The 23,239-nt window shown below is 38.7% G+C and overlaps 1 protein-coding gene and 1 long non-coding RNA gene across 4 annotated transcripts in view; one reads left to right on the plus strand and one right to left on the minus strand.

Moving 5' to 3' along the window:
• The window catches only part of ptk2bb (protein tyrosine kinase 2 beta, b), a 24,172-nt gene extending 964 nt beyond the window's left edge, over positions 1-23,208 (minus strand). The window contains exons 1-30 of one of the 3 annotated variants that reach the window (XM_082505685.1): positions 22,867-23,208; positions 15,311-15,546; positions 14,920-15,098; positions 14,717-14,804; positions 14,277-14,356; positions 13,996-14,058; positions 13,329-13,383; positions 13,043-13,183; positions 12,817-12,891; positions 12,630-12,731; positions 11,537-11,654; positions 11,369-11,408; positions 11,243-11,274; positions 11,084-11,125; positions 10,898-10,995; positions 10,697-10,778; positions 10,490-10,590; positions 10,224-10,339; positions 9,229-9,329; positions 8,804-8,893; positions 6,895-7,099; positions 4,495-4,600; positions 4,345-4,404; positions 4,134-4,256; positions 3,841-3,993; positions 3,565-3,600; positions 962-980; positions 803-837; positions 464-598; positions 260-340 (exon numbers count right to left, since the gene is read on the minus strand). In XM_082505685.1, coding sequence (XP_082361811.1) covers positions 260-340; positions 464-598; positions 803-837; positions 962-980; positions 3,565-3,600; positions 3,841-3,993; positions 4,134-4,256; positions 4,345-4,404; positions 4,495-4,600; positions 6,895-7,099; positions 8,804-8,893; positions 9,229-9,329; positions 10,224-10,339; positions 10,490-10,590; positions 10,697-10,778; positions 10,898-10,995; positions 11,084-11,125; positions 11,243-11,274; positions 11,369-11,408; positions 11,537-11,654; positions 12,630-12,731; positions 12,817-12,891; positions 13,043-13,183; positions 13,329-13,383; positions 13,996-14,058; positions 14,277-14,356; positions 14,717-14,804; positions 14,920-15,098; positions 15,311-15,508 — 2,754 coding nt within the window. In that variant the 5' untranslated portion in view covers positions 15,509-15,546; positions 22,867-23,208. Of the gene's footprint in view, positions 1-259; positions 341-463; positions 599-802; positions 838-961; positions 981-3,564; positions 3,601-3,840; positions 3,994-4,133; positions 4,257-4,344; positions 4,405-4,494; positions 4,601-6,894; positions 7,100-8,803; positions 8,894-9,228; positions 9,330-10,223; positions 10,340-10,489; positions 10,591-10,696; positions 10,779-10,897; positions 10,996-11,083; positions 11,126-11,242; positions 11,275-11,368; positions 11,409-11,536; positions 11,655-12,629; positions 12,732-12,816; positions 12,892-13,042; positions 13,184-13,328; positions 13,384-13,995; positions 14,059-14,276; positions 14,357-14,716; positions 14,805-14,919; positions 15,099-15,310; positions 15,547-18,729; positions 18,947-22,866 lie in introns of those variants that run through there. The other 2 variants (XM_082505686.1, XM_082505687.1) reach the window with 2 other exon arrangements.
• Positions 988-2,636, plus strand: LOC309689353. Its single transcript, XR_014271340.1, has 2 exons — positions 988-2,181; positions 2,276-2,636. It is a non-coding gene; the product is annotated as an uncharacterized lncRNA (long non-coding RNA).
• Positions 23,209-23,239: the final 31 nt, after the last annotated feature.

A 23,239-nucleotide genomic window follows, 5' to 3' on the forward strand; every position in this document is an offset into this window, starting at 1 on the left:
AAATAAACTGAAAAAAATGTTTTGTAGCAAATATTATATAAATCAAAATGCATATATTTAAAATCATATTTAATGTTCTTTGTTATGTCAGGAGGTTCACCGAACACTATTTTTAAAAAGAAAATTGAATTTTCTGGCAATTTTTTCATGGTTCGGGATTTAAAGGGATAGTTGTATAGTTTTTGCTTTGTTTGTGTTTAAAGGGATAAAAATGCACAGAAAGGAAATGAAATAATAAAATAATGCTGTCATACTGTACCTCAGTCCTCACAGACCCGTGTAACGTGGGCAGTATCTCGTCCACACTGCTAATTAAATCTCTTAATGCCATCCCAACAGACTGTGGGCAGAAATCAATACAGAAATGACTCAGGAGCTTTGTCTTTGCATTTCAAAATGTGGCATTAAAGCAGCAACAAACTGTAACACTGAAGTGCAGAGCAGTTCATTTGTCTCAGTGTACCTTGATATGGGTAATGCATTGCTCTGGCTGCAGCCCAGTGATGTCATTCTTGAGCTGGACGACTACTTTGACCAAGTCCATTACGCAGTGATATACTTTGTCATCTGTGCGGTCAAGCTCAGCTGTGGGCGCAGGCTGAAAAAGGAGTAAATAGGTTTTAAGAACTGAAATACTAAATAACATCACAAGACACTTACTTAGATAAAACAGTGGCATCGATGCCCGTTCAAAAAAAAGGACAAATTATGAATAATTTTTCATCCAAAAATCAAAGCTATTAAATTAAATGATGTTTTTCTATGGCCTAAAAATAATTTTAAGAAAACTAAATCTGCTTACCTTTGCTGTGAGTCGTGGCGGCTTCTCAGGCACTGCTGTATGGCAGAAAGATGAAAAATATGACAGATGAGGAGAAATAGCAGATCAAATACATAAGGAGCGAAGGAACATCTTTAGATCATTTTAGATGTGAATCTGTGAATTGCTTTGAGTGCTTACCAATCTCGATGTTAGCCGGCTAAAAGAACAAAAGAAGGATCTCATGAGGACGAGATGAGGAATTTTTACAATTCTACACTTTCTAATCAACAGCTCGCATTATGTATTGACAACAACGCACAAAAGTAATCATAATAATTGATGCTGCTGATAGTTATATGAGACCAATCAGCTGGTTAGTTTAAGCAGAGAAAAGCGCTTAAAAACCCAGTATTAGGTTTATGCCCCTGCTGCCCTAAATTAACGGTATTGGTAATTACCAAAATCATTTTTTGTGTTTCTGTATTGATTATTACACCAGTGTGAACAAGGTGTTTAATCAAATTGATATTTTTAATGCTAAAATTAAATGATTCTCGTTATCCATTAATTTTTAAATGTACTGTTTCATAAAAAGCAGGGAGGTGCTCGTTTCTAAAGGGACATTATTATTCTTTGATTAAGATGTCAGTTATTCATGAACAGGAAAATTCATTTTAGTGGTTGAATGTTATGCCTGATTAATTTGACTCCTCAGGGAAGTCCAGTATGCTGCCTCAAACTTGCACATAGAATGTCACTTTCAGCTTTAACAATTTTTTGACAGATTTCTAAAATATTTGCATGTTTTCTTTATGACAGGTCATCTAATTAATTTGTTAAACACTGCACATCATCTAGACTTGATAAATTAGCCTTTTAATACTGTTAAACTTTAAATGCTTAATTAAAGTGACAATACTCTTAAATAACACACTTCCTGTCATAAATGTATATTTCAAATTAAGAAAAAGGGGAAAGGCTTTGCAGGATATATCATGTGGATGCCTCATCAAAGAAAATAACAGTCAAATGACACAAACATACATTATTTTCTAGGGTTATAATAACACTTTATATATAAATATTATAATAATTAAAAATGTAATAACGTATATCATGTGTTTATTTTATGCGGCTCTGGACCTTTATAGTAGTTTTGGTGATACAAATATGTAGTAAAGCTTTAGTTGTAGTATAGTAGTTTAGTACAGTGGCCCTGTGAGGCCAAATGTGTTAGGAGGTGGTGGGTAGGTGTATTGTTGTTGTTTGGGTTTTGTTTTCCTTTTGGTTGTAGGTAGGCGAGGCGGGGCTTGATGGCATTCCAGCACACCTGCGACGCATCGGACGTCATCAGTGAGCGCTTTTAGGGAGCAGAGTCACGGACGTCTGGTGTCGGAGTATTGTCGCTGTCACAAGTGGTAATGAGTCAGCACAGGCTGCATCTGTTGATTTTACGCTGTGGAGCTGTATGTTTTAAAGGATCCATGTTTCGCCTGCTTCTCTTTGTCTTAGCCTGTTCCATCGCCTGCCTGCCTACCTAGGGTTTTGTGTTGGCTATTGTGGATCCGCGACGGAGTGCTACGTACCATCAGGCGGCGATCACCGCAGCGGCTGTGGTTTGGGTGGTCAAGTAAGCTCTCCAACTCTCTCCGTCCACTTGTGTTTAACGTTCGGCTATCAACGGTACGCCATAAGCTCTGTTTTGTTCCCTGTTGTCAGGTAGCTCCGGTCCGTCTGCTGCCTACCTGCATACTTCGGCTCCGTCTCATCTCCTCGGTGTTTATCTCCTGGCACATTTTTATCCATCACTGTATATAGCCCCTTCCCTTGTAAATATTCCCCCCACTCGTGTATATAAAGTTTGCATCACAAACTTTTTTGCGTCCGTGTGTGTTTCTGCCACGTAATCCATCTGTGTAATCCAGCATACCTAACAAAATGGACTGCAAAACACCAGCAATAAGAAAAACGCTGCAAAAGCACACAAAACACAACGGAAATAGAAAAAGCAGAAATAGGAAAAAGAAAACAGAAATAGAAAACACGAAAACATAAATAGGCAAAAACTGATTTCCAAACGCACAAGGGAAGGTTTTCTGGGGAGACAATAACCCGACGGACCAGTTGCAGGAACCAAACTATGCTAAGATTTGTGCTGGGAGACTCTTAAAAGAAGTGGAGGATCTATCGCAAAGAAAAGGTGAGCGGTAAGTGTGTTAGCCTAATTATTAGCCTAAAAATCCATACATTAATCATGAGATTAAAACACACTAGCATATTTTGGTTTCTGCAACTGGTCTGTCGGGTTATTGTCTCCCCAGAAAACCTTCCCTTGTGCTTTTGGAAATCTGTTTTTTCGTTTCCGTTTTTCCTATTTCCGTGGGTGTTTTGTGTGGTTTTGCAGCACTTTTCTTATTGCTGGTGTTTTCTTACAGTCCGTTTGGCCTCACAGGGCCACCGTACATCAGACAATGGCATGATAGATAGAAACTTATGCACCTGAAGTCTATTTAATAAAATATCTAATAAAAGATTTAAACTAAGTTGACTAATAGTGGTTTATACTGATCCCTGCAGGAAGTGTGACCTATGACGAAGCTCATTTTTCAGTGATCACAAACAGTCACAACTGGACTGACAACAATGTAAAAAAAAAAACCCCAAACATTTACTTTACTTTACATTTAATTTACTTTGTTTGTATTTTAGGTATCTGAAAAAAATTATGTCTCCATTGTAACTAAATTGATTCACTAAACTGCCTGTAATTAAAATTACACTCTGTACAGGAGCACACCTACCTCTGGATTGGCAGTATCTTCTAGTCCCATGGGGTCCTGAAAAGAAACAGGCAGGTTCATTTCATACAACAGAGATATAGACCCTCTCTTTGGAACTGTTATCAAGGGCACATTCAATTTAAGACTAGTGGGGCTTTTTGGATGGACAAGTAGGTTGGTATTATTTAATGGTGCCTCATTCCATGTAGCCTTCACAGCTACACTGCATTCGGACCCAGAGGAGGACAGAGACACAGAGAGGGGTTTGACAAAAGTAAAGGATGCTCTGTTCCCCACCAGCAGTCTCTCCTCCTTTTTCAGCCACTTTTTATCCTCCATCATCTGCTCTTTCTGCTTGCGGAGCGTTTCATGTATCTGGTGTTTCTCCCTCTGCCACAGGAGCTGGGCGTCTTCCTCGGTGTTGCGTTCCACTCTGAAAAACTCGTTCTCCTACAAGTACAACGATGGAGAAGTGTAATTACAATGTTACTAAAACAATCGCATGAGTATCCTCGTTCGACACAGTATAATACAGTGCTTTAGTAGGTTGTGCAGCTAAACCTTTAAAGGAAGTGCTTAGTGTCTCTTACCCCCATGCTGCGGCGCCGGGGCGACTTGGCAGGTAGTGCGAGAGTGTTGCTGGAGTCGACAGGAGACTGATAGTCACATGGGCTGGCTAGGTCAGGTGAGCTGGCACACAGAGCCTCATTGAGCTGCACAGATACAAACAGACACACACTTATATATGGAAAAAAATTAAAGCTACCTCAAAGGATGTGTCTAGAGGTTGCTTAAAAGTACCTGAATGTGCAGACCAATACTGAGTGTGTTCCCAAACCGGGCTGGTTTCATTCTTGAAGGCTTCAGGAAATGTAAAAGATTATAAAAATGTCATTTGTTACAACCAAATTTTAAGACTGAGCAGTAGGTAAACTTAAAAATAATTTATACCTTAGGCGGGGGGTCAATGTTGAACTTGGACTCGAAAAATTTGGTGGAACGCACTCTGTCTCTCTCTCTCTCCGCTTCCTGCTCCTTCTCCATCTTGTGGACATCACTGTTAAATTTGAGACACATTTTACATCATGCCTTTGTAATGCGTTCACAAAAACTTAACGTGTAGTTTCAGTTAGTCACTAAATAATGTAGCAACTTTATTTGTGTCAAGCCAGCTCTGAAAACCCAGTGAATTATTAGAACTAAGTCCATAATTTGCGAGACAAAGATACATTTTTTGTCATTTTCCTTTTATGCACCACCCCAGTTATTGTTTTACATCAAACCATCAAGTTGGCATTTAAGTCTAGACTTTCAGCTTTTAACTCAAAGAGTTTTACACAGATTTTACATGACCCTTTTGAGAATTACGGCCAATTTCATCCGGTGTCCTCTATTTTCAGAGACTCAAAAATAATCGGACTGTTTTATCTAAGTTAAAGATAATGTTTTTAAGGGCTGTGTAAAAATCCTTTGCAGTCAGTGCCTGAAGTTTAGAACCCATGGACATCAAAAAATGCTATTTAACCTACTTTGAGATGCTATGTATTCACTTTTATCTCCAGTAACTGAAAATATGCTCTTTTGACTGACTTGGCCACAGACAAAATATATCCAATCTTTTTGTTTTGAGAAATACTTGGGTTGTTTTTGTAGTATGCTGTTAAGTCAAATTGTTGAATGTTGTCACTGTGTTTCTTAAATTTGTAAAGTCTTAGTTCAAGCAGTAGGATCAAAGAGATTCCTCTGATCCTGACCACCTCTCCAGCCACTCTGAGGTTTTATTGTAGATACATTCTATCTGGAAGATCTGTTTCTTGTGTTGTAAGCTTCCTGCTTTTATGATCCTTCTGGTGAGCAGGAGGTCACACACACACACACACACACACACACACACACACACACACACACACACACACACACACACACACACACACACACACACACACACACACACACACACACAGTGCCTTATCTTAGAACCATTGGGGGGTTTTACGGTGGGAGGTGCTTGTGTTGTGTTGTATTGTGTAAACTGTAACTATCATGGGAATAAATAGCTGCGAGGGAAGCTACTCTTTGAAGGACTTGGGCTAGAGATAGGTGAGGAGCATTAAGCTCCATAGCCTGGTTCTGACCAAAGCCTTTCCTCGTTAGCGAGTTAAAGACCGGTTGAAGATGTTCTGTTTTGTCTTGTGTTCTTCATGAGGAATAAGTCTCTAAACTAGTGGGGCCTGTGGAAACACAGACCCAACATATGCTTTCCTAGTTAAATTTACCCTTTTTAATTTTTCATATTTATTTCCTTTCTTATTCATAGCCTTTTCCTTTTTTGTTTTCTTTAGGTCACGAGCAGTTGTCCAAGCATTTCACTACATATCGTACTGTGTATGACTGTGTACGTGACAAATAAATTTGAATTTGAATTTGAATTTGCTTTGGGTCATAATCCATTTGCCTACTGATTAGTTTTGCAGCATTTGGCTGAATCTGAGGTCTGTACACTTCACAGTTCATCCTGCTTCTTCTATCAACAGTCATATCATTAATAAACACTAGTGACTGAGCTCCACTGGCCACCACAGATGCCCATGCCAGAACATTGTCTCCACCATGTTTGACAGCTGTTGTGAGGCTTTGGATTATGATGTGGTTCTAGTCATGGAAACAGATGTGTGTAACCAGTGGTTTGCACCTTGTCTATTTCCACTGAGGTCTACGTCTCTTGACTGGGACAGTGATACACCCACGTCCCTAACAGTGTTCTTGACTTGGTTAGATGATGTAAAGTTGTTTTTTTACCCATGGAAATAATTATGTCTGATTTAAAATCCAACAACTTTGGATTTTAACAGTTTTACTGTTGTTGAAAATTCAGAAGTATGATGGTGTCTTTGTCTAACAGATTATGAACCTAACTACACAGTAAAGGGTTGATGGTTTTCCTTATTTTCCATCACATGTATATAGACAGGATATATTCTCATATTAATCATGATGTCATCATCATGTAATCCCTATGAGCCAATTGCTCAAGATTCAGACTACTACAAACTTGTAGCCAATCAGAAGCCAATGATTGCTTCAGTTAATGGCTAAAGTGATGGGCTACAAGAATATAAAATTTAAAAAAAAAAACTTCTCTAGTGGAGTCAAGAATAGAAATATGAAACTAGAAATGAGTAAAATAAACCTTTTTTTTAACATAGCACTATGAGGCCAATATCTGCTTATGCAGATAATCACAAACTTCAACTGAGAAAGATTGGGCCCACTGACCAAGCCTTAATTAAAGGATCTCAATCCATTTGTATTCTTCATAATCACTTCTTTTAATAATGCATAAAGAATTACCTGATCTTCATAACCAACTCAGTGAAACTGGGTCTTTCACTGGGGTCGTAGGACCAGCAGCGGGTCATGAGTGAGTAGAGGGCAGGAGGGCAGTTATCTGGTTTGGGCAGTCTGATGCCTTGCTCCAGCTGGTTGATCACAGCTCTGTTCTCAAGCCAGAAAAACGGCTGCTGTCCACCACTCATTATCTCCCACATACACACAGCTAGAAAACAACACAGAAACAAAAATAAGCTTGGGAATGTTCACCCTCCAGTTCATTATTCATTTTCAGATTGTGTAATAGACTACAAATAGAAAATATCAGGCAATAAGGATGAAATTAAACGCATTGACAATAGCAAACAAAGACAAACAAATGCCACCTGAAGCAGTCATTGTGGTGCTTGGTAATGGAGTTAGTAATAATTATAACTATTCATTATTCATGTTTTTGATTATTTTCATTAATTGCAGTTTTCAAAAAAGTTATTTTTCCACCAGATGAAGCTCAAAAAGCTTTATTTTGCTTTATTTTACAATAAGCCGTGTAAAATAGAATATTTCATTCTTGTACTTAAAAACAATCCATGGCTCTCCGACAGGAAGCAGCTGTTGGGTCAGAATCTACCTAATATAGTGCTATAATAAAGTGATATATAAATAAATTATGGTATGGTAATATATCTCATGTTTTTAATGCATATCCTATAGCTTTATTTTAGCTATATCAGCCTTCAGTCCACTTTATGTCCACAGTTGTATCAGTCACTGTTGCAAAAAGAAATACATGAACTAAATAAGATGTATTTTGTGAGAAAATATTACAGATCTGGGTCAATAATAGTGTTTAGTTCATGCTTAAAAATCCATAATGGAAATCATAAGTATGGTTGAATTCAGTGCATGAAAACACACAGTGCAGAACAAATTCATTTTACATTGTTGGCCACATACAGCCCAGTTTGATCTTAAGTGGGCCGGATGAGAGAAACTCCCTTTTCTGTCATTGTAAAGATATTTAACTACACATTTAATCTCTAATATATTTAATCATGAAAAAGAAGTGCAATTTCAACAGCACCTATCAGTTTTTAGTCATTATATGGCTGCTTTGGGCTTAAATTGTAAGAGATAAATGTGAAAATTACAGAAAACTGCACAGACTGACCTGGAATTGGAAAACGTAACTTTTTTAAAATCAATTAACAGGATATATCTTTTTTTTTCCGGGGACGAGCTGTAAAAATCATAAATTTTATAGCATATAATGAAAAAGCAGGAACTCTATTACTTATTTGCATTGGTTTAGTGTGAATGGCCATGGTCTTTATCAGTAGGAAGGAAAAGGCTAAAATTTATGCCCTGCTTCACATTTTCCAAAGTCGTCCAGTGGGCCAGATTGGAGTCTTTGTCAGGCTTATTCAGGGTCACAAGGCCTGGGCCTTGTGTTTGTTTATGTTTTAGAAAAACTGATTTACCTTAGGGGAGGATATCAAATAGTCAGGCATCATAAAGGTAATTCCTCACTCTCTTAGGCCTCAAAGGTCAGAGGATGCCAGTGTTTCAGTACTTTTGTAAAAGCACTAGGAGTAAATACACATGAAAGGCTGTTAGGTTGGGATATTGAGCCTTCTGAGGCTTAAAATTCCCCCATGTAAACCATCAGTGTTTGAGCTAAAAAAGCAAAACAAAGAAAGGAAGAATAACAGTCCACTGTTATGTGTGTTTGTGTGCACGTTATCTGTAATGTAGAGCCATATCATCTTAAATAATCCCTGCCTCGTCATAAAACTGTGTAGCCCTTGTTTCGGTTGATTATTAACCAGTAACCTGACCTTTTTCTATGTGTGAGTGTTTCTTAGTCTCTTGTGCACCAAACCCTCAAAATGTCACCGTGCTGTTGAAGGTAAATGCGTAACAAGCTCACCAAACATCCACACATCACTAGCTGAGGTAAAACGCCTGAAATTAATGGATTCTGGGGCCATCCACTTGATTGGTAATCGGGTCACAGATGCTGCAAAGAAATTAGCACACTGCATTATAGTCAAGATAGTCAAAGCCATGGTTTTTCCAAATAAGTTGATTAATTTGTGTATTTGTTTTAAATATTCTTTTATTTTTCTATTGACAAGGAGACATAACAGACTGTGGTTTAACTGTGTAGATCCTTTAATCTAAAATTGTGGTCAAAATTATTACGTACATGACTTAAAACAATAATGTGAACAAGATCAAAATGTAGGAAAAACATAACAGAAGCGTTTACAGTTAAAGTATTTTATAAATCTAGCTGATATTTTATGTTTATTGCATGAAACATTTGTGTTAGTTCATGAGTGTCTCTTTTACCTTTGTAGTATTCTTCATCCTCTATGTACCTCGATAGACCAAAGTCTCCAAGCTTCACACAGTCCGGACTGGCGACTAATATATTCCGAACTGCTATGTCTCTGTGAGCGGACAGGATTGGACGAAAGGTTGATATTTATGTTGGTACAGGTGGATAATGTAGGCAAGATTCAGGGGAAATGTAAATAATGCATGTTAAAACCTGAAATTGTGCACTTAAACAGTCTGCAGACACAACTCAATGGAACATGGTGTTCTGCTGTTTCAGTACAACTTTCCTCATTTCAATGTTTTAAGATTAAATAAAAGGTTTTTCCAAAATGTGACGACTTCATCACTCAGTCACACTAGAGTTAAAATACGACGGTAGGCTCCTCTCCTTGCAACTAGGAAAAAAGGCTGCATTCAATTTTTTAGCTGGTGGACCGATTGCAAATAGTTGCAGACCAACTGTGTTGCCTGCGTGGCACCCACTTTCAATCAAAAGGCGACTGAGTAGGATGCCTTGAGGGAGAAAACCCAACAATACAAATCCAACTCTTTGAATCAACTTGAGATATTATGTCCGCTTTGTTTGCCATGAATTAACAAAGAAGCATGCCTCACCTGGCCATCAAACTGCTTGTCACTACTTGAACCTCTGGAAATGGAGGACTATGTGTAAAAATGGCTGTAATTCTTAAGCTGAAAGTGTGGATTACATTTTAGAAGCAGACCCTCGAGTAGACCCAGAAGCCACAGGAGGGATTATATATCTCGACTGTCGAGAGTCGAGATATATAATCCCTCCTGGACTGGAAACTCCTCGGGATTCCCCAGGAGGAACTGGAAAGTGATGCTGGGGACAAGGATATCTGAAATACCCGCCTAAGCTGGTGCTACTTTTATGTCAGACCATGATCATTTATGCTCAAAGGAGGCAGAGCTTATAACACTGTAACCTTTCTGTTGAATAAAAGCATTCATTTTTTAATTAAGAAGAGAAAAAAATGTACCTGTGTACCATGTTAACCCCTCCGAGGTAGACGAGAGCTTTGCAGATCTGCAGGCTGAACAGCACTAAGGTTGTATTTGTCAGCTTTTCTTTGTTTTGAACCAGGTAGTGTCCCAGCTGCAAGAAAGTCAATAATGCGTTTAATCAGTCAGGAATTCACATGTGCGACATCTGCTGTGGCATCCAGAAGCTACACTAGTTTAAAAAGAAAAAAGAACATATATTAAATGCATATTTTCTATAACCAATCAGGAAATGAGGACTAACCTCCCCATACTGATAAAGCTCCATGACAATCCACACGGGATTCTCCTCTATGATTCCAATCAGTCTGACGATGTGGGGATGGTCGAGGTTCTTCATGATTACTGACAAACACAAACATCACAACTTATCAGGACAACTCTGTCAGTTACTGCTGGCACAGTTGTGGTGAACGTAGCAGCTGTTTTAGAAATCTTTTTCTCTGCGTACCTGCTTCACTCATGAATTTTTCCATCACGTCAGGTGAACAGTCTTTGCAGGTTTTCACTGCCACATTAACTCTTTCACCATTCTGTCCAATTAAACACATGTTACTGCACATTCACTTTGCGTGCTGCCATTTATTTCTAATGCAATCATGTATTTTATAGATGCTCTGTAACACACCGCGCTTAAACCCTTTAAACTTACAGCTTTTTTGTATACTCCGTCGTAGACTTCCCCAAAAAAACCCTCGCCGAGGATTCGGCCGAGAACAATGTCATTTCGGTCGATGCCGTATTTCACAACTGCAGAGCAACAGTAACAGTGAACATTAAAAAGTGAGTTTTCACAGGTATGATCCTGTAACAGAATTGAATATAGACTTTTCCGAACCTGATTTTGGCCTTTCATCAATCTCACAGTAGATATCTGAACCTAAAAATGCAAAAGATCTCATTTTTATTGTCTTCATAATAACGTCACTATTAAAAGGAATTTGGTTTTTAACTATTAAAAAGTGTACAGCATAGGTTGTTAAAATTCTGAGCTCACCCATACTGTGTCTGAGCGAGCTCGTCTCTCTGCTGCTCCAAGGAAAAGACAAAATGGGGGAAAGCCAAAGTCAGAAATGTTCAAATTAGAGCACTGACTGCATAAGTCAGTAAAACAGCCACTTACCCAGTAGGAATTTCAGGTAGGGAGGTTCTTGCATTGGCATCTAGGATAGGAAGTAGTAATGAGAATCCAGATTGACTTTTAAGAATATATTTCAAACAGCTTTTAAGACAATGGTCAATCTTTAAAAACAATATGTTGCCCTTTATTTAATAGATAAATCTTACACACCTCTATTTGGTCGGTGGATAACACTTTCATCTGTGTTGTTTTCCAAGCGGCAGTACCCGTCAATAAGATCAATCATGTTCTCAGCCGTAGCGACCGTGGCCACATTGATGGTCAGACGCTATCAATGAGGACACAATGGCATGTCACAAAAATACATAGACTGAATGGCCAGTTTAGAAAATACCAATAACTCATCAGCCAACCAACATGGCTGTTGGTGCTCAGCGTGCTGGTCTGAGTATTTTACACACTGAACTTTACAGAGAGTGGTCCAAACAGAGAAAATATCCAATGAGCAGCAGTTCTCTGGACGAAAATGCCTGGTTGACGCTAGAAGTCAGAAGGAAATCACCAGAGTTCGAGTTGATAGAACGGCACAAGTAGGTGTTGAATGCACAAGACATCGAACCTTAAAGCAGATGGGCTACAACAGCAGGAGACCACACTATGTGCTGAGGCTACAATTCACACAAGCTCACCAAAACTGGACAACATAAGATAGGAAAAAATACTTGTTTAATGAATCTTTAATGTTGCTGCAACATTTGCTTAGTGGGGGTCAGAATTCGGTCTAAAACACATAAAAGCATAAATGTATCCTGCCTTGTTCATGCTGCTGGTGATGCTGTAATTGTGTGGGGGAAACTTTTCTTGGTACATGTTGATCTAGCACCAGCTGAACATAGTTTCAACACCCAACACATTTGCTAACCATGCCCATGCCTTTCTGACCACAGTGTACCCATCTTCTGATGAAACACAACATGTCACAAAGCTCACTGCTTTCTTAAACATAGCAATGAGTTCACTGTACTAAATGGCCTCAGATCTTAATCCACTAGAGCAGTGAAATGCGAGATTCACATCATGAATGTGCACCCGACAAATCTGCATTAACTTTGTGATGTTAATATGGATCAAAATCTCTGAGCAATGTTTCCAGCACCTTCCCAAATCTGTGCCACAAAGACTCGAGGGAGTGCTGAAGAGAAAAGACAGTCCAATCAAATACCAACGAGGTGTACCTAACAAAGGAAGCTATTGAGTGACATTCCCTAATATTTCAAACTATAGGGAGGAATATTACACTTACTTGCTTCGCGCCCTCTATGTCAAGATTTAGGAGAGCCTTGCCATCGTTCTGCGATATGCATTGTACTTTCTTAATTTGTTTGAAGTCAGCTAAAAACACAGCCTGCCACACAAAAGGAATGAATGCAATGATTAAATTATGAAGTTAAACCTGTGTGCAAGATTAACAAAATCTTAATCACGCTTACAGCTGAATCCTTCTGTGTGCGTTGGCGAATTCCTCTCCCACCGACGACCAGCTCCACAGACAGACTCCAGCCTTGCTATTCACAAATAAAAACATTTGAAACATTAATACCTCAAACAGTAAATCTACAGATCTTGGAGTTCTGGACAAGCTTAACGAGGTCTATTTTGTTATTTATGAATAAGACATGATTCATTGCTCCAGATGAACATCATGTTCCTGCTCACCACTAGTTCACAAGGGAAGGCCTCTTCATCGTAGCTGACGAAATCTTTAAGCGTCTCAAAAAACTTGATCATGCAGTCATCCTCCTTGAGTGTTGCAAATTGCTGAAATGTTTGCTGAATCATCTTCCGCAGGGGCCTAGGCTGGATCACAGCCACAGAGATTTGAAAATGGTAAAACTTGCACTTTTGCACAATAGTGACTCAATATTAATTTGCAAAGGAAGTCTCATAAATTGTGGGTGCCTGTTTAGGTAGGACACACTAAGTCACGTTTAGAGAAATTTACCTTCATGCTGTTAATCAGTTGCTGTGGAAAGAAAAGGTCCAGGCCAACTTCTTTTCTAAATTGGTAAAACAAACAAAAAACCTTAGAAGAATATTCAGAATTAAAAACATACTCTAGAGCTTGAAAGGCAATCTATTGCTGATGTTAGCTGTTTGTCAAACTGTTGGTACTGGCATTTATAATGGCCAATAAATATAAATAAAAATTTCGGTTAAAGCTTTTTGGTAAGGAACAATAAATAGCTACACATATTTAGGGTGTCTCAAAGAAATAAATAAATGTAATATATAATAATGTATCGGCTTTTTAAATCATCATCATGTCATTTAAATTTTATATTGAGCTTGCATCAACCGGTATGCAGCCTGTTTGAATTGGTCCTGATTTTCCTTCATGCTGTGACGTTTTTTCTTTGTCTTTTGCTTAGTATTACATAATTTCCCTAGGGATTAATGAGGTATTCTGATTCTGATTTAATATTTAAAAAATGGTCTTTAGTTTAATTCAAGGCATTTTTAATCATGTTTTGAAGCTGAGGGTTCACAACCCATGAAGGGTCACTTTTAGGGTAACGTAATTAAACAACACCAGTTAAACTGGATTTAAAAGCCCTTAATGTAATATTAGAGCGATAACTCTTTGTAGTGTACAGAAAGTAAAAACTTACTCTAGCAGCTCAAAGTTAGATTTCTTTTCAAGACCTTTTGCATTCATGTCTTTGTAGAACCGCCTGTGAAAACAGAGTGAGAATAAAGATACAAAATGATTAATAAAAATAGCAGTTTAAGTATTCTATAGCTTTTGATCATTCTATTAAATACAAAGCACAGCAACACGGGTTAAGTTATGAAAGAGCCTGCAAGAGGGAGACAATTGGAAAGTGTACAGTAAATACACCCAGTTCAGTCACCTCACACTCACAGCGAGGTAAGGAATGCAGTGACTCACCTGATCTCCAAACAACCAAGCTGCAATGCCATCCCGTCACTGACTTTACTGGCATGATACTGCATGTAATCACTACGCACCTATAATAACATGTCAAAAATTTGAGTTTTATGCGAATACCAACAATAAAATTCTAAATAGAACTTCAAACAAAGTCAGTCAGGACTCTTTAAATCAAAAGAAAACCATTTCCACCTAGAGTGATTTTTACTTGACTTTGCAGCACCAACCCAATCTGTCATCAATGACAACAGGCTTCTTTAGTAGAGTTAGGTTGCAAAGCGACTTGCAAAGGCAGCAGCAAATTTGGCTAGGCTTAAGCAACTAAAGTAACACACTCTACACGAGATTTGCTAAAATGATGCACAGGATATCAGTTAAACAACAACAAGTACAATAGAGGCAGGAAGCTTTTATGACAGGATAACAAATACAGTTACCTGTTGGTAAAAATACACAAAGGTCGATCTGTCATCTTTGAATTTTTCCACAAAATTCACAGGAATGTATCTGATACGAAGGTCATATCTGTGCTCGAAAGGAAAATATAGATATCAGCTTACAAATAAAACTCAATACAATAAAGCTTACAAAAAGTACATATGTTAATTACAAGATTAATATCCTAATAGTCCATCAGTACCTCCACTCGGCTTCCAGATGATTGCTCTCATAGCGCTTCTCCACCTCTCCGACAGTCAGGTCTGGATGGAGCCAGTGAAGTTCTTCTGACTTCAGGTGCTTTAGCATGAGGCCATAGCATCCTGCGTGTTGAACGTTTGGCCCTAAACGCCCGCTGACCAGAATTGAACGAATGATAGCCTGAAGGAGAAAAAAAGAAGTTTAAAAAATACTTTTTGAAAAGATTTTTGGTCATCCTTCAGTTTATTGAAATTTCTGGTTTAAACTCGTTTAAATATGTAATAGCGATAAAATTATAACATTAAGTGGCGGAAACACGATTTGGCACTTCCCTTTTCGTCTTTTTTGACAATGAAATTCTCTTCCCCATATTTTCTGGGCTACATTCTCACCCTAATTTGCCAGGAGTTGTCACATTTCACCAGCTTGAAATTCTTGCCCAGGTTGTTGTTGGTGCTGAAGCACACTTTAAGGATTTTGACAGGTCCACCATCCCCAGAGAATTGTTCTTCAGGGCCAGCCTCTGTTTCATTTTGTCGTGGACTGGGCACCTTCCAGGACAGGGTGTCACCGGACATCACCTCATACATTGTCAAAGCTGGGTTGGCATCATCACATCAAAATCATCCTTTAAACAGAGAAAAGAAAAACGATACTTTATATGCATGGTGCTTTTTTATTTTAGATGGGACATCTGGGTAAACAAAAGGTTTAACTGGAAGAACTGAGTGATAATAATTTCTTCAAAAGAAAAGGACACACTGTTCTGTGAGTTGCTTCATTATACTACTACAGTCGTGCGATGCTTCACTTTGAAGCTGTGATCTTTTGCCATGTGGCTGCTATGATTCATATCATTTTTTCTGAGATATCCAGATTACATTCTTTCTCAACCAGATTTCAAGTGAGGACCTGCAAGGTTTTGGAGTAAAACTAATCGCTGCTCTCAAACCGTTTTGAGAGCAGCCATTCACAAACATGCAACAAAAATGTACAATGAAATATTGAATTCTTTGCATTTTCATCTCCATAATATTTTGCTACTAAACGCTGTTTCTCTATTAACAGCATTCCTTTTGCCACCTGTTAACTACCAGTTCATCCAAGTGACTGGATTTCTTCGACTTTGTGGAGACATTTGACCTTTCATCCAAGAGGCTGCCTCAGTTCAATTCAATTGAATTCAATTCAATTCCATTTATACAGCACCAAATCACAACAACAGTCGCCTCAATGCGCTTTATATTCTAAAGTAAACACATACAGAGAAAAATCCAACAATCATATGACCCCCTATGAGCAAGCACTTTGGCGACAGTGGGAAGGAAAAACTCCCTTTTAACAGGAAGAAACCTCCAGAAGAACCAGGCTCAGGGAGGAGTGGCCATCTGGCGCGACCGGTTGGGGTGAGAGAAGGAAGACAGGATAAAAGACATGCTGTGGAAGTTCTAAAACCAAAATAGTGGAGAGTCCCTTAAGAGGACATTTTTAGAAGTATAAAGTTAGTTAGCAGTATAAACTCAACCACCTACAACATTTCCAAGCTCCTTGCCAACATCCTAGCTCCCCTTGTGGGGAACACACCACAACCCACCATGAACGACCATGACTGAAAAGAGGAGGTTGCTTACGACACCTCTCAGCCACCTACAATGCAGTTTTAAAATGACTTCCCAGAAGCTTAAAACCCCAACTCACATCTTGTGTCAGGTGACCTCAATAGGTCGCGTGATAGAGTAAGGCGAGGTCTCAGAGCGATTTCATGTGAAACCTCTGGTGGTAATAACCCACATGTTTTTTCATACATTGCCTCATGTGATGACGCACATGATTCATAGTGGGTCAACAACCCTCTTATGGAGCTTGGACCCTCTTAAGGGTTTAAATACCTGGAGCTCCTGACCATTTGGTTTCAGAGCTGAATGAGCCGTCTTTTGGATAAGAGTTCAAAGAGTATATCAAAGTAAGACAGGTGAAACACTGTCACGAAAGTTAGAGGTCCAGTTGCTTTCTTTCCAAGGTCCTTAGGCTAACCATGACCTGGATCACTGAGAACCTACACAGAAAATCTGTCAGGCAAAAGAATAACATAATTCATGTTGCTTTGTTCAAACATACATTTTTAATCTCGTGTTTATGGTCATTATAAACTTTGTAGTTAAACTTTCTATTAATTTGGTGTTAAATGCCATTTGCGGTCCAACTGCAGAGACTACTAGCTCACCGGGGGAATGTAGCAATGTTTTTAACACAACTGTTGGTATGAATACCAAGGTTATGCATAAGCTTGGTATGCATACATTGGTATACTCTTTAGACAAAAAAATAATATATGTAGCTGCTGTGTGATGCTATTCTGTCAACATGGACCAAAATCTCTGAAGAACATTTCCAGAATTTTGCTGAATCTATACCATGAAGAATTAAGGCAATTCTGAAGGCAAAAGGAGGTCTGACATAGTACTTCAGTAATGGAGCGACTGTTGAGTCGTTTTTAAGTATAAGAAACTGGCTTCTTTGAGTTTTATTAAAGGATAACTTAGTCATTTGAAATTCTAGGAATTCTGTTTCTTCTCATTTATGTCCAGTATGCTATAGCTAGCAGGCAGTTAGCTTACCTTTAGAGCTATATATTGGCCTGTCACAAAACTATCAGTTTTGCCGTATAAGTTGTCTTTTGATTTCAGATGTAAAAACCTTTTACATCAAAAATACTTGTAGTAATTTGGAAATATTGCAGTTGTCTGACACAGCAGGCCAGACTCTATAATGTGCATTTTCTGCAGCACATTTAGCATAGCACACATCTCAGCTGAATAGATGGTGGCACAGACTCAAAGGTGTCAGATTCAGACCCAAAAACCCAGCACCAGTGATGCTCTGTTTGGTACAATGACTCAAAATCTGCCTACCACCAAAACTGATAAGATACGCTAACTGCCTCCTGGTTCAGCATTACGTTGAGCATGCAGACCTGTCATTCTAAATCCAAAATACTAAAAATCAATAAAGACCCCTCCTTCATAATAATTGTTAATGTTTTATATATGTTTGTTTAAATCTAGTAAGGGCTTTAAGTCTCATACTATGATTTGCTCACGAGATTGGCATAGACTATATACATAACATTTAACTAAATCTTAATTCATTTTTTAGTGTTTTTTTCTTAAACCAATTTTAATGGTTTTGAAGCCACTGCAGCTTTTTTCAGCTGTCACATGACTAACACACCAAGACAGACAACCAGTCATGCTCATATTCCCCCCTAATCTAGGATCGCCAATTGACCTAACAAGCATTTTGGGACTGGAAGAAATCCACAGTGTACCTTGAGAGAGCAAGAGGAACAGGTAAACTGCACACAGAAAAGTACCAGCCGGTCGGCGGATTCAAATCTGAGACCTTCTTGGTGTGAGGCATCAGTCCCAAACACTGCACCGCTGTGCTGTCCTGAATTAAAATTATGGTTTGTTAAAACCACATGCAATGATAAAAATAAAATAAAATCCTTTCTTTTTCATGTAGGAATATTTATCTATCCTCCAAGAGCAGATAGGAATATTTTTAAATGCATTCGAGCAACAGGAGATTCTGCACTGACCATTTGGTGATCTGAGATTTTAACAGTTCTTATGGCTGTGATAAAATAACAGCTATAAAAACACTTTTGGAATTAGACGATAATTTGCTCACTGTTCTGAAAAGCAAGGGTGCTGTACACCCTGTGACCAAACAGGTTACGTGACACAGATAAAGGCAGGAATTACCGTGTGAACAAAAACTAAATAAATAAATGCACAGAAGCTCTTACCGTCTTATTCTGCCTGACCAATCAGAAACTGAAGGCTCAGCAAACAGAGCAAAAGAAACTAGCTGCAACATGCGTACCTCACAATACTGTCGATCGGAAAAGTGTCTTCTGTCTGTCATGAGGTGTTTCCGTACAAATGAAACTCCACGCTGTTAGTCCGTGAGGGAGCCGAGCAGCGTTAATTCTTTCAGGGCTTTCTGCTGCTTTTCGACTGTGTTTGTTAGCCTGAGGCCATGAATTCCCCAGCAGGGCTGAGTGGGTGTGTTTGTGTGTAAGAGTGTATGTGTGTGTGTGCGTGTGTATGTGTAGAAAAGAAAAAGAGAAGAGGAGTGTGAAGCAAAGGCAGCATGTTACACCATCACCTGGGTGTGGGCAGCCTGAAAGAGGGGTTCCAGGAGACAGAGTGAAGTTTAAAATTACTTCCAAGAAAAAGCATCCATGGACTGAACATGTGGATTCCACTGATTGCTCTCAGTAAACCTAAACCTTACATACTGCTACAAATGGCCAAACACCATTGCAAAATCCTTTGTGACAAAATATTTGCATAAGGCTTATTACACAGTATACCATGAAGGGTTTGACGTCATAGGGTCAACAACAACCACAACAACAGCAACAACAAGACAGAAAAAAAAATCATCGAAACAAGACCACTGGTTGTCGTAAGGTCTTAAACACGCTGTTGGGCAAGCGTGTGAGACTAGATTTAGTTTTTAACACTTCAACACACAAATCAGGAACAACGAGGCACAGACATGGACAGGTCCCTGTTTAAACTGGGCTTCTTACCAAGTATAAAGACTGGCTTTAAAAGCCAAGCAAACTATTTCTGGAAAGAGGCGAGCGTTAACAAAAACCTTTTGTTTGTTGGCGGTGAGTCACAATTAATAAAAAGAAACAAAAACCTGACAACACACAAATATAGTCAACTGAGCACTTGTGTCACTCAGATAGACCAATTTATCGCTTTTTAATGATTTCAGTTCCTCTTACGTAACTGCAGATTACTTCCTTCTGACTTTCAGACTGATGGTAAAAAAAACTATGCTTTTTTTAGGTTTTTGAATTATTGTGATGAAAGTAATGAAGAAAACAAGTCTCAATTCAATCATTAACAAAAATAATTTCCCACAAAATGGCAGGTTAGATTTGTTGCCTTTCTTTGCTCATTTTACAATCAGATAGATTAGATTAATATATCAATGATGAATTAATACATTTAGAAATAACGTTCAGATACCTCAAAGTAAGGTCCTGTGTTTTAATGGCAGTGAGCTCTCTTGATTATAAGAAAAGAGCCATCCAATTCTAGAGAAGGACAGTAATGTCAGGCAGAATGAGCTCTCAAAAAAAGTCAACACACACACACACACAAACACACACTTTTTAAAAATCCCCAAGTAAAATCACAAAATCACAGACAACCATGAAGTCTTTTCTTCTGATTGTCTGTAAAAACACTGTTTTTTTTTAGTTTTTTGGTTCATAAGTGAACAAAAGTGACACTTGCCAGGCACACGCGTTGTTGCCACTCACACACTGTCATGCTGGCACTTGAGTTGTTATGGTAACGACTGTTCTCTCCAGGGAGTTTTTTTTTTTTAACACAAACTGAGAGCGAGCTGGAGTGAACTAACTCTTTCAACACTCATCCACAACAGAGGCCTCAGCGGGACAATAAGTGGAAATATTCATTACCGCAGACAATTATCTAGAGGAGTTACTGCTGTATGTCTCCGCTATTATTCTGCTGGGATCTAATGAAAACAGCATCAACTGAGGAGGGCGTATGGACGCTGATAAATGAGAAGGAAATTCCACAAGAAAATGAGTGGCAAGGCAGAAACTTTAAACAAGGCTGCACTTAGAGGACAGGGGAGGGTGTACAGAAACGCTAAACTGATTCTGCAATGCAGTAGGTCTCAGAGAAATAATGGCCACCAACACGCAGCTGGGGAATGTCTAACACACTGTAAGGTTCTTTTGATTATTTTTTATCCTTTATTTATTATGTGAAAACTTACTTTTTTCCATGACCTGGCTTTTTGCTAAGTTTAAGCTTGCATATAAAACTTTACTCTATTTGGAAAGCTCCCATCAGAGTGAGACCAGTTACACTTAAGCTGCAACTCCAAGTTCATTAATCAGTTAGTTGCTTGAAATAAAAACAGTCTCTCTTCATTGTTTTAAGGATTAAACATCTTTGTTCAAGCTTGTGAAGTGATCTGTTTTATATAATTGTGAAAAAATAATGGTAGGTTTTTAGTCCTTAATTAATTGTTCATTAGTAAGTATTATATCAGTAGTTGCTGTTCGGTTCAGTGTTATTTATTTTGCACCAATCACAGGGACAGTTAACTCAAGGCACGTTATACTGCAAAGTAAAGACCCTGAAAAAAACAGGGGGGGGGGAAACAGCAATCAAAAAAGCCTGTCTGAGCGAGCAGTTAGTGACAGTGGGGAGGAAAAACTCCCTTTTAACAGGAAGAACCGTTCAGCAGAACCAGGCTCAGGGAGCAGCACCCAGATACCAATCCTCATATGAAATATTTGATGCTTTTATTTCACGATCTTGAGTTTAGTCACTGCCTTTCTTGAACAAAGTTCAAGTTTTCAAGTGTATAATTTGCAGTAATTTAAAGTTTGTTCACTACATTCAACCTCTCCTTTTAGCTGTAAACTTTCCTATTCAGCATCCATCTAAATGACTCCTGCATTAAAGCAAACATGTATTTAAAGATATGACCATATGTTTTAAATTACTGCTGAGAGATGCTTGTCATCTTTTCTTTTAATAAATGAAAAGCATGCTCGGTTGACTGACTTGCCCGTTGCAGAATATCCCATTTCACTGCCTTGAATAACTTGTCGGTTTGCACCTTGTTGCAAACTCTCTATATTTACATTCATGCAGACGCCTCCATGGTAGATACTGACAATGATACACCTATCTCCCTGAGTGTGTTCTTGTCTTCTTTAGATGTTGTGAAGTTGTTTGTCTTAACCATGGAAATAATCCTGTCATCACACACATTAGTCATCTTCTGTGGACTTGCAGGCCTTTTGGTGTTGCTGAGGTGGCCAGTGCATTCATTGTTTTTTAAGAATGTACCAGGCTGTTGATTTGCCCGCTCCTGAAATTTCTGCAACTCTCTGATAGGGTTATTTTGTTTTTCAGTCAAATGACTGAATCCTTCACTTTTACTGACATTTATTTGGGCCTAAGTGAAAAGTTATAAAATAAAAAAATCTAGTATTGATATTAGTTAGGCTTTCTATTTTGCACGTCCTCTGACAGCCTCTCGGGTTTCTTTCTAAAGCAGCAGCAGCAGCCAGACAGCTGTGTATATGGAAGACACTGTGTTTCCCAAAATCTGTCATGACATGCACACTTGACAGTAACATCCATTCCTTGGACAAGTCTCATCACATGGTGTTTCTGGGAATTGGTATCGGAAAACTCTCACCGGTCATTATGTTACCTATCTTACCTACCTTTTTTACTATGTGTGTGTATATATATTAGAAACAAATCTTACTCTTGATATCTGACAGTAAAAAAAAAGTTAATTGCTCTCCTGTAGAGATGATAAAACTACAGCAGTTATTGTGTAACCTCTGTTCCTGGTGGAAACACAGCGCAGGCAGGCACTCAGGCAGGCTTACTCGCTAAACACATTTGTGCTGAGGGTCTGCATATTGCAACGTCATGACCCCAGGCACTGGAATGCGGCGGGCCTCACCTGCACAGACATGCTTTGATAATGAACAAAGTTTTCTTTCTATGTGAAAAAACAGCAGCTAGGACTCCACAATCTGCCGTGACACTCAGCTGCTTATCCTGAAAACACACTTGCACAAGCCTCACATTTTTTTCTCTTTCCTATCAGTCAAAGAAAATATTGTAAAACTCACGTTTGTGGATAGTTTAAAGAATGAAAATGAACAAAACAAATTCTGGATTTGCATGCTTGTGAGATCGTATAAATGTTGGTCAATCAGTCTTTTATTAACTTGTACAGTACATTTGGGCCTATGGCAAACACTCGGATTAATCATAATGGTTTGTTCAGCAGTATCTGGAAACCCCTGTGCTCACAGAAACATAAACACGAGTTAATCTTTGAGTCTTACCTGATTCTGATTGAACTTCCCTGAGAATAAAAGCTTTATGGAGAGTACAATTCCTCCCGGAGAGCCCTGGGCACGTCAGTTCGCCTCTCGCACTGTTAGTCGAGCAGAAGGGGCAGGTAGCCACTCCCTCACCTCTGGCGTGCTGATCTAAGGTGAGTCCACTTCCTTATTTCAGGAGTCTTTCATGATCCGGGATAAATAAACACCAACCCCAACAGTTTTGAACTGTTTACGACCCAGGAATGGTTTTTGGAATATAATACAAAAAAGAGAAACCGAGTTCTTTAAAATCAAATCTGCACAAACCCTGTCCTGAAATATTCTTATATTTATTCTCTCCCGTCTAACAAACTTTTTCCTCTACGTTAAGTCA

Source organism: Aulonocara stuartgranti, assembly GCF_965226115.1.
Source record: "Aulonocara stuartgranti genome assembly, chromosome: 15".
Classification (NCBI taxonomy): Eukaryota; Metazoa; Chordata; class Actinopteri; order Cichliformes; family Cichlidae; genus Aulonocara; species Aulonocara stuartgranti.